Source organism: Maniola hyperantus, chromosome 28 (assembly GCF_902806685.2).
Source record: "Maniola hyperantus chromosome 28, iAphHyp1.2, whole genome shotgun sequence".
Lineage (NCBI taxonomy): Eukaryota > Metazoa > Arthropoda > Insecta > Lepidoptera > Nymphalidae > Maniola > Maniola hyperantus.
This window is the reverse complement of record NC_048563.1, coordinates 188,902-200,493: the sequence shown is the minus strand read 5'-3', so window position 1 is coordinate 200,493 and position 11,592 is coordinate 188,902. Positions and strand designations below refer to the sequence as shown.

The following is an 11,592-nucleotide window of genomic DNA, read 5'->3' as shown; positions in this document are numbered from 1 at the left end:
TTAGCCAATAAACCTGGTGATTGGTTATCAGTCTCTCGCTATTGGCTAAGATGCACAGTGGCAAGAGGAATCATTGTGATTGTCGCAACATGATGCAATATCGCAAACATCGTAAGGAATCCTGCATGCCTGAGAGTTCTCCACAATGTTCTCAAAGGTGTGAGAAGTCTGCCAATTCGCACCTAGCAAGCGTGGTAGACTATGGCCAAGCCCTTCTCACGCTGAGAGGAGACCCGTGCTCAGTAGTGAGCCGGCGATGAGTTAATCATGTTTATGATGATGATAGCGTGCAAAAATATCCGGCCAAGTGCGAGTCGGATTTTTAGCAGATCTACCTACCTGCCAAATTTCATGATTAGGACAACGGGAAGTACCCTGTAGGTTTCTTGACAGACACGACAGACAGACATGATAGGTTAACCTATAAAGGTTCCGTTTTTCCTTTTGAGGTACGGAACCCTAAAACATTGTCTGTCAATTGAAACAATTTGTCATACATGCACTTTTCAAGATATCGAATCTTCAAGATAGCTGATAAGATTTATCTGAAGATAGCCGTTCATCTCCTGACATTGGGGATCAGAGTGATCTAAGACGTGTTGGTAGTAACATGTGGGCTATAGGGTTGGCTATATTGGCTTTTGGGTCAGCTCAGGGCTTGGTCAGGTTGGATCCCTTGGTGGATTCGCCAGCGGGACTTATTCGAGGGTTGAGAGCTGATGATGGAGAGTATGCCATGTTCTTGGGGATACCTTACGCGAAAGTTGAAAAGAACAATCCTTTTGGGGTAAGAGATTTCATGTACTTACATTTTTATTAGGGAGAAAGTTGTCGATTAGTATCTATCGATTAGTAGTTTTTTCAGTTAAATCGATAATTTAAAATGGTTATTACACTTAAAACTAACAAAAGACGTGGATTTTACGTATTTTGGAAGACCCTCTATAATTTAATAATCACTGAGAAATAATTTATTTTGATGTAGTTCAAATACCCATTCTTTTTCCCTGACCGAATTATATTAATTTCGGATTGCAGGCCTCCATCCCTCAGCCGAAATTCGACACAATTTTCGACGCCTTCAACGACTCTACAGTCTGCCCTCAAGTGGAGGAGTACGGCAACACCATAGTGGGCTCGCTGGACTGTCTGCAACTGAACATCTACGTCCCCAACAAAGCGAGCTCTAGAAATAAACTTCCCGTGCTCGTCTGGATCCACGGCGGTGGATTTACCATTGGATATACCAGCAGGTAAGAAAACGGCCATTTTAAGAAATAATTTAATAAAGGTCAAAACTGCTACCGTTAGAAAGCAAATTCTTGTGATAAGAAGAAGAAGAAGAAGCTTTATCAAAGCTACAAATTGTCGTTGAAGTTGTAAGACCACGTAAGTTAAAATTAGCAACTTTACAGGAGAGCGAAAAACTTTCTACCGGCATGTATACCGAGGCAGTTGCTTTTTATTTGTTTTTGTTGTTGTGGGTTCTTCTCAGATCTGGGCGCGTTTGGAACCTTCGTAGCTTTAGTTTTAAGTTCGCGTAAAAATTATCACCACTATATCATAATCTTACAAATGCACTATTGAGTTTCTGTCAGACGTTTTCTTGTTTCTGACTGGTCGGACTTCTTTACCTCGCGCAGACTATTATGGCGACGTTAATAGTTCACGATTGTGACGTCATGATGATGTCTAAATATTTTTTATGTGTAGTCAAAAACACTATTATAAAAATGTAATGTCATTTAACAAAATAGCTTAGATCTAACGATATTCAATTTTTCAGGTTCATCTACGGCCCTAAATATCTGGTGAGACATGACGTCATTCTAATAGCTTTGAACTACAGAGTGGGACCGTACGGATTCTTCTGCCTCGACACACCTGAGATACCAGGAAATCAGGGTCTGAAGGACCAGGTGCTAGCGCTGCGCTGGATAAAAGACAACATGGCTGCTTTTGGTGGTGATGTAGACAAAATCACAGTGATGGGAGAGAGTGCTGGAGGGGCTTCAATAGAATACCATCTCCTATCTAAATATGAGAAGCTGTTTAACCAAGCAATCACGCAAAGTGGTTCCACGTTCCTTCCAGGACTTTTAGAAGAAGACGGTAGAAGTAAACCATTGAGAATAGCAGCGCAGCTTGGTTTCGATACAGAAGACGTGAACGAAGCAGTAGAATTTCTTGCAAAGACTGATGTCAAGCTAGTCATAGCAGCGACTACAGAATTAGGAATTAGCAGTAGACCATGCTTAGAGAAAGAGTTTGAAAATATCGACAGTATTTTGACTGATTACCCAATGAATTTGGATATGCCTAAAGCGAGAAATATTAATGTTTTAGTCGGGTTCAATAATAAAGAACAGCTGCTAGGCTACGTTACCATGCCAGCTGAACAATTTAAGAACCTTAATGTCTTTGAAGATGCGTTGCAAAGAACGTTTGTGTATGATGAAGAACTTAAAGAAATGAAAGATATTGTCAGACGATTTTATATTGGCGATGAGGAGATGAGCGACGCATTACGAGATAACCTTATAGATTTCCAATCGGATCACGATTTCGCCTTTCCCATACAACGGAGCCTGAAGAAGTATCTCAAAAATGGAGCGAAGAATGTGTACCACTATATGTTTTCGTACAGTGGTGATAGGAATTTCGTCAAGAAACGGGTGAATGTGACTGCACCAGGGGCAGCGCATGCGGATGAGTTGGGATACTTGTACGATCTGTCGTATGAGACGGAGGAGCCGACGGACGCGGATCAGCTGGTGATCGACCGGTTAACTGCTTTGTGGACCAATTTCGTTAAATACGGGTAAGCGTCTTTGCTATTTTCAAGAGCCTCTTTTTTAATTTATCATACAAAATGTCGAAAAAATACGACTGAATTACGGAATCCTCGTTGCGCGAGCCTGACTCGCACTTGGCCGGTTTTTTTTGTTGTGTTTTGTACCGTAAACTGTGCGCTATGTTGGTGAGTATTTATTTAATTACGGTATTTTTTTTCAGTGATCCGACACCGGAGACGTCCGATCTACTGCCTGTGAAGTGGTCACCGATCACCGAGCACACGTACACGTATCTGAACATCGACAGCGAGCTGTCCGTCTCCGCGAGACCCTACCACGACCGCATGGCGTTCTGGGAGCTGTTCTTTGAGCTCAACAAGAACAAGCTCAAGGGATATCGGGAGAACTAGATAGTTTTAAACCCTTTGTTCTTCTTACACGGATAAATAATAAATAATAAATAAATGAAATACTGAATATGTTTTTTTTCGACTAATAATTCATATCAGGCTATCTTCAGCGATAGAGGAACGAGCTTTTTGAAGAGAATTTATGAAATTCTTGTTGTATATAATAAAGAGAGAAGAGAAGAGTCGAAAAAGTGCCATTTTCTAAGTATTAGATAAAATGTACACTAAATAACAAGACCAACAATTTCAATCATCTCGTCACTCGTTTCAAATATTCATCTTTACATTTTAAACGTTAGCAGTGTGACTGACTGACTGACGACGCAGAGCCTTTATAACCGCTAGACCCAAACATGTGGGGGTGCACTAATAAAGGATTTGAGAAATTAAAAACCTAATTTCACCCGAAAGAATATGCGGAAAAGAGATAAGTATACATAAATTCATATTTCATGGTATTCACTATAGACACGTACAAAAACAATTTTTTTTTGGATTCAGATACAAGTTAGCCCTTGACTGCAATCTCACCTGGTGGTAAGTGATGATGCAATCTAAGATGGAAGCGGGCTAATCTGGAAGGGGTATGGCAGTTTTTGTTAAACCCACACCCCTTTGGTTCCTACACGGTATCGTACAGGAACGCTAAATCACTTGGCGGCACGGCTTTGCTGGTAGGGGGATTAACGACCACGGCCAAAGCCTAAAATTCCGTTAATTTCACAAATTTCAGTCAATTGGACAAGCACATCTCAAGATAATAGAATCTCCAAAATCTGATAGATAATATTTATCTGGAGATAGCATTATATTCGTTTCTCCTGACATTGAATCAGAGTGATCTTAACGTGGTGGTGACAAGATGTGGGTTTTGGGGCTGCTGCTCTTGACTTTTGGGTCAGCTCAGGGCTTGGTCAGGTTGGATCCCTTGGTGGATTCGCCAGCGGGACTTATTCGAGGGTTGAGAGCTGACGATGAACAGTATGCCATGTTCTTGGGGATACCTTACGCGCAAGTAGACGAGAACAATCCTTTTGGGGTGAGAGATTTTTAAACCTGTCTTATTCACATCTGGGTTTTCCCGGTATATTATGCCCAACTAGTATCGATCAGTCCGGGTCCTTCATAACATTCCTGGTCTTTTCGCCACGTCAGCCATGTCATGTCAACGGAGTCTAGCCAACTACGCAGGAGATATTATGGAGCACAAGGGTTTGCGCAAACCTGTGTTGTGTGCTCTCGGTTGTCTGTTCACTCATTCTCATAATCCGAGGGGGTGGCGATCAGTTTCTACTGGAAAGAGATTAAGCGCAAGGTTCATGACGCATCGCCCAATTCCCAACTTCGCTACTAAGGATTTCTCAATAGAAACTTTCGGCCCGACCAGGGGGAGGGAGATGAGGCGCTGGACTAACGGGTCAATGTGCTCTGCAAGTCGCTTGGTTGTTACATCGCCCATTTCCCAACTCCAGGATGCTACTGAAAATTTTCTGGCCCAACCAGGAGCCTCAAACATTCGTAGCCTTTTCCCGTTTTTGAAATTGAGGTTCCCTTAAAATACGTCTTTAAATTCCCATACTTTTAAATTTAATTCATTAAGTATACCCAAAATTACTAAGACTTTTCAGTCTACCAATGTAAATTTTTCAGGCATCCATCCCTCAACCGAAATTCGCCACTATTTTCGACGCCTTCGATGACTCCGCGATGTGTCCCCAAATGGAAAACTTTAATAAAACAATAGTCGGCACTTTGGACTGCCTACATTTGAACATCTACGTGCCTAACACAGCCAGCTCGAGAAACAGATTGCCTGTGTTGGTTTGGATCTATGGAGGTGCATTCTCGTATGGGTTTGCCAGTAGGTAAGATAAAATTTTATCATTCAAAGATAATAAAGCCCTTTAAAGCGTTTAAACTGATAAACATGACTGATATCAACGCTCAGCTCAAACCCCTAATACATTACATCGCAACGATGGACCGAAACGCTAAATTACTGAATGGCACGTATTTGTCGGTAAGGTAGTAACTAGTTGCGTCCGAAACCTCCCAACAGGCCAGAGGCAAATTAGAAATAATAAATTCCCTCTAGAGCATTCTTGCTTAGAAAATGCAAATTCATGATTTCAACAGCATAATATACTCTAGGTAGTAGGGAAAAAATCCATATCATAACAATACGAATCAGAAACCAAAAAACGTGTTCATACGTTTGATTACGTAAATCGAAACAGTAACGTTCAATTGTACAGGTACATCTACGGTCCCAAATATCTGATAAGACATGACGTCATCCTGGTAACCTTGAACTACAGAGTGGGGCCGTATGGATTCTTCTGTCTCGACACACCTGAGGTACCAGGAAACCAGGGTTTCAAGGATCAAGTGTCAGCGCTGCGCTGGGTTAGAGACAACATTGCAGCTTTTGGTGGAGATGTGAACAAAATAACGGTGATGGGAGAAAGTGCAGGAGCTGCTTCGATAGAATACCATCTCTTGTCGAAACAAGATAAACTTTTTAACCAAGCGATCATACAGAGTGGTTCCACACTTTCTCCAGGGCTCTTAGAAGAATCGGGTAGAAGTAAACCCTTTAGAACTGCTCAGCAACTAGGCTTCGAAACAGAAGACCTCTCTGAAGCCATGGCATTCTTAGCAAAGACTGATGTTAAGTTGGTCATCGCTGCTTTCGAGGAACTTGGGTTAAGAGGCAGACCATGTATAGAACAAGAATTTGACAATGTCGATAGTATTTTAACGGATCATCCAATGAATATGGATATACCTAAAGTGAAGGACATTCCTGTGTTAATCGGATTTACCAATAAAGAAAAGTTAGCCGCATACGCCGCTATGCCAGCTGAAGAATTTAAAAACCTTAATGTCTTTGAGGATTCCTTGCAAAAGAAATTTATATATGACGAGGAATTTAAAGAAATGGAAGATATTGTGAGACGTTTTTATATAGGAGACGAGGAATTAAGCGAAGCTGTTCGAACTAACCTTACAGATTTCGAATCAGATTATGAATTTGCTTTTCCCATACAAACCAGCTTAAAAAAATACCTCAAAACCGGTGCCAAGGATGTTTATTATTATATGTTTTCGTACAGTGGCGATAGGAATTACATTAAGAAACGACAAAATATTACTATCCCGGGAGCAGCGCATGCAGATGAGATTAGTTACCTGTTCGATCTGTCTTATGAGAAGGATGCTGCGTCTGAAGCAGACCAACGCGTAATCGATCAGATGACCATGTTGTGGACTAACTTCGTCAAGTATGGGTAAGAGGCTTTCTTCAATGGTATGATAAAATCATAGTTTGTAGTTTGGCTTTAGAGACTCACGATCGATCCATCGCCGGCTCTCACTTCTGAGCACGAGTATCTTCTCAGAATAAGAAGGGTTTAGCAATAGTCCACCATGCTGGCCAAGTGCGCATTGGCAGACTTGACACACCTTTGAGAATATTATGGAGAACTATCAGGTATCAATGTATCCTCACAATATTTTTCTTTACCGTTAAAACACTTGATATTTAATTTCGAGGTGTGTACACAAGATCGAACTCACGGACCCTGACCCTTTTGAAAATTGTCAAATTTTTAATCTTCCAGTAATCCAACACCGGAGACGTCCGATCTACTACCTGTGAAGTGGTCACCGATCACCGAGCACATGTACACGTATCTGAACATCGACAGCGAGCTGTCCGTCTCCGCGAGACCCTACCACGACCGCATGGCGTTCTGGGAGCTGTTCTTTGAGCTCAACAAGAACAAGCTCAAGGGATATCGGGAGAACTAGAGGGGGATTAGGTTGCTGACGTAGCCCTATTGTTTGTGCAAGAGACATGTATTATTACCACTTGTGTAGTTCTTGCAATTCACGAAGGCGAGTGAACTTTACTTGTGGTTACAGTACCCGGCAGAAAATATTGTACGTCCTTTAGAGAGAGATAGCGGTTTCGTAGAGCGATGGCTCTGTCGTTGAGAGCGACAAAACTTCACATAGGTATGAGTACAGCAACAACGCTCTACGAAGCCGAAATCTCTTTCTAAAGGTCGTTGTACAATATTTCCTGCCGGCTTTTGCGCGTCGTATAGACGGGCTTCCCGTACGGTACGCGGCCGAAACTAATGTACACATCGACCTTTGCAAAGAGATAGCACATTTTTAGAGCACTGTCTCTGTCGTTGAATCCGACATTCCGTTGAGTATAGTACGGTATAATAACATTGTAAATTGAAAAATTAAAAAGAGCAACCGCCGAGTTTCTTGCTGGTTCTTCTCGGTGGGAACGGCATTCCGAACCAGTGGTAAATTAAAACTACCTGACTATTCATAAATACTTGTAAAAAGTTTACATGAATAAAAAAACATTTTATTCTATTCTATTTCGACAAAACGTCATATTATAATCATAAGTCATAAGTGACAGTGACAACGCTCTACAAAGCCGAAATGTCAATCTAAAGGCTGATGTACATTACTTTCGGCCGCGTACTAGACGTACGCGTACACTACGTACGTGTGCGTGCGTGTCGGACCAATCAGGCGCGAGCAAGCGCTCGCAAACGCACACATTTAGTGTACCTTACGTATACCGATACGACTTAAACACAAGCATGAGCCACTCGTCTTCGTGAAATTGCAAAAACGATTTCATTACACGCAACAGAAATAAGCGGTTCTTTTATTCAAGGGGTGGATCAACTAATTCCTCAATCAGCGCAGAGCAAGTCGCATAGACTTAACTAGTTATCAAGCTAGCGATTATTTTAAGGCGTTTTTTTATATTATTAGAAAAACCATGAACTTTAAACAAACATTCAAAATAACAGATCAATGTGGAGTAATATAATTACATGAGTGGTTCCGTATGTTTAAATAACAGATCAATGTGGAGTAATATAATTACATGAGTGGTTCCGTATGTTTAAAGATTGCTCAATTCACATGGTGCGTCGTTTTCATTGAAGCGGAGATTTAGTCCACGCCAATTAAATAGTTGTTCTTGAAGTTAACCGCAAGACGCGTCGCAATACAAAATAGCGACGCGAGGGAGCAGAACACACCAGCCCGCGCGTCGCGCCTTACCCCGCGTTAGCCACCTGCATTAGTGTGAGTGCTACATCAACAAACAATACCTGCGCAAGCTCGCACTTACATAGTAGGTCAGACGCGACTATTTAACTGCCGGGAACTATACCTAGCTTGCATCGCGGAGTAGGACATAGGGTCTTGTTTAGGCATATATTTTTCTAGCTTGCTTTATATTTTTTATCAATAGTCACAATGCGTAACCCTAAAACTAATCTACAAAAGAAGAATAAATCTTGATCAGTTCCAAACAGTGATTAAAATTCCTTACATAGATCCGATCTATCAACAACAAAAAACGATTTACAAGTCATAGATTACAGGAAAAATAGACATAAAACGCGCCGCCAAAAATGAATGAGCAACTTTCTAATGCGTGTTTCTTAAAAGCCTCATAGGTGACGCCGTTCATGTTCTGGGACATAGAAAAATAATGTTATTTTTTATGCTGAAAAATTAAAGAGTTCTGAATAACTAAATCGTAGCGAAGTCACTGGTCTCGAGTATTAAATAAATCTAGTGTCAAAACCAGGTGAGGTTATAAACACAACCAGCAACATTTCCGCAGTGTTTCGAGTTTCTAAATACACTAAATACAATAATCACTGTAGCATACAGGCAAATAATACATACAAACTTACATTCATACCAACACATATAATACATTCAAGACACTATTGTCGTCTCGTGTCTACACCCCACGCAGTGTGCATGGAAGGGGAAAACGACTGAGGCAGGCAGTCGAACTCGGACCGCCGCACAGTGAAGACGTGGACAGTGAGATGGTCGAGCCGATATGTACACACTATGATCAAATACTCATACATGAGTTACTACAATCATGCTCAGCTTCTGTTAAACATACTCAAACACAAAAGTTCGATTTAAGAAAAAAACTACGACTTTCCTTGAAAGGACATCAACAGCGCCATCTATGAGGCTTTTAGGGAATTCCCCGGAAAGTTCCTCATTATGTCCGAAAAAGCTTACACTGGAGCCTTGGATACAGGTTTAAGTCCCGCAAATTGGTAATGCGCTGGGACCATGTCTCATTAACATCGAAATGACGTCATTTTTACGTCAGCCGAAATAAAAATATACCATCAGCTCGAAACTTCAGTCCAGTGCTGACGTCACTAAAATGGCAGCCACGCGCATTAGCAATTTGCGGTATTTATAAACAGTAGTGCTCAGTCTATATCATTATTCTTACGTCTGTGATCAAAGCATTCACCCCTGAACTTTAAGCTTCGTATTGACGTAAAAAGTCATACAATTTTCAACTCTATTTTCGCAGCAGTAGAATTGAAAATGGTTTATGGATAACGTGATTTTTTTACTATGTCAAGGTCGCATATATTTTGAATTTGTTAAATATTTAATGATGTTTAATGTTTACAAGACGATTCTTGTAATGCGTCAAAAATAAGTTGTGATGGCGCAGTGGTTAGGAAGCTCAGAGCTACACGGTCCTGGGTTTGAATTACAATTTTTGTGAAATAACTTATTAATTACTAGGTCTACTTACTATGTCACTCTCCAGGTTTTTATCTACACCCATGCAAAAAATCACGTCAATTCGTTGCACTGTTGCGACGTGATTGAAGGACAAACCAACAAACAAATACACTTTCGCATTTACGATAAGGGTACTGATTATGGTTAGATTGGTTGAGACACTTCGGCCGCGACAGCCATAGATATTATATTGGTTCGAATTCCACCGGTTCTGCAATCATCTTTTTTTTCTTCAGATACAAGTTAGCCCTAGACTGCAATCTCACTTGGTGGTAAGTGATGATGCAGTCTAAGATGGAAGGAAGGCTATCATTCAGTGTTAGACACTGAGTTAGAAAAACTTTCTTGACAATTTTTTTTTTTTGTCTCGAAAATCGAACCCACGACCCCATGAGCTACAGCCACCACGCCAACGAGGTAGTTAAGTCTTAATTATATGAAGTGGTTTTTGACACAAAAGTCCGTCAGATGTCGCAAGATGGCAACCATAAAATCACTTAGTAGGTAGCTTCTTACACCACGCTTATAAAAACCTCGTCACCTTAAAGGGCCATCCGTGAAATAAATCAATTAACGCGTTGTTGTATATAATAGGGTGTTTTTACTTTATTTTTAGGGTACGAGTCAGGCTCGCGCATCGAGGGTTCCGTACTACAGTCATATTTTTTCGACATTTTGCACGATAATTCAAAAACTATGAAGCATAAAAATAAATAAAACGTTTTAGAATGCACAGGTGAAGACCTTTAATATGATACCCCACTTGATATAGTTATCTTACTTCGAAAATTGAAAATACTAATTATTAGTTCATGACCACAATTTAATTTTTTTTTGTGTGATGTAACCACAAATTCACGGTTTTCAGATTTTTCCCCGAATGTCTGCTACAAGACCTACCTACCTGCCAATTTTCATGATTCTAGGTCAGACAGACAATAAAGTGATCCTATAAAGGTTCCGTTTTTTCTTTTGAGGTACGGAACCCTAAAAATTATTATAATTCAAGCACCCTGTGTACATGTGTAGTGAATTTCTTTAACCTTGACACCCGCCTTATAGGCGTTTAAGGCGAAGATGTTGTTACATCTTCAATGTTCGATCGCGGATTGCGTTGACTCATCTGCCCATACAACGGGGTCACTGTGCCGGCGCGGCGAGCGGCGCGGCGAGCATCGCGACTGAGGACTAAGCTGCCTTTCCACCAGATAAGCTGTCTTAATAGTGCGAGGTCCCGGGATCGATTCCTGGCAGGGGTTTGGAATTTTATAATTTCTAAATTTCTGGTCTGGTCTGGTGGGAGGCTTCGGCCGTGGCTAGTTAACACCCTACCGGCAAAGCCGTGCCGCCAAGCGATTTAGCATTCCGGTACGATGCCGTGTAGAAACCAAAGGGGTATGGGTTTAATAAAAACTGCCATACCCCTTCCAGGTTAGCCCGCTATCATCTTAGACTGCATCATCACTTACCATCAGGTGAGATTGCAGTCAAGGGCTAACTTGTATCTGAATAAAAAAAATATATGTACGATGTAGCTTAGCGGGATAGACATTTTTTTTAAATTTATTTAATACTAGCTGAACCGCCCCGGCTTCGCTCGGGTGGAGTTTAGAAAATTGAGGAGGAAGTTGAATTAAATTTTTCTCTCCGTAAGAACCTTCCTCGTACTTCAAGGAATATTATAAAAAAAGAGTTAGCGAAATCGGTTCAGCTGTTCTCGAGATTTGCGATGAGCGACACATTTGGTGATTCATTTTTAT

At 41.0% G+C, this 11,592-nt stretch overlaps 3 protein-coding genes across 6 annotated transcripts in view; 2 read left to right on the top strand and 1 right to left on the bottom strand.

Moving 5' to 3' along the window:
* The window catches only part of alpha-Cat (catenin alpha), an 89,541-nt gene that overhangs the window by 58,822 nt on the left and 19,127 nt on the right, over nt 1–11,592 (bottom strand). The gene's annotated exons all lie outside the window — the stretch shown is intronic.
* LOC138404369 (bile salt-activated lipase-like) lies at nt 611–3,205 on the top strand. The gene is made up of 4 exons (XM_069508093.1): nt 611–787; nt 1,039–1,253; nt 1,787–2,821; nt 3,016–3,205. The coding sequence occupies exons 1-4, from the start codon at nt 611–613 to the stop codon at nt 3,203–3,205; spliced, it is 1,617 nt and encodes a 538-aa protein (XP_069364194.1).
* LOC138404441 (esterase FE4-like) lies at nt 4,053–7,018 on the top strand (the record flags this gene model as incomplete). Its single annotated transcript, XM_069508328.1, has 4 exons — nt 4,053–4,244; nt 4,856–5,070; nt 5,461–6,495; nt 6,829–7,018. Coding segments are annotated over 4 exons (1,632 nt in total), but the record flags the coding sequence as incomplete, so codon positions are not given.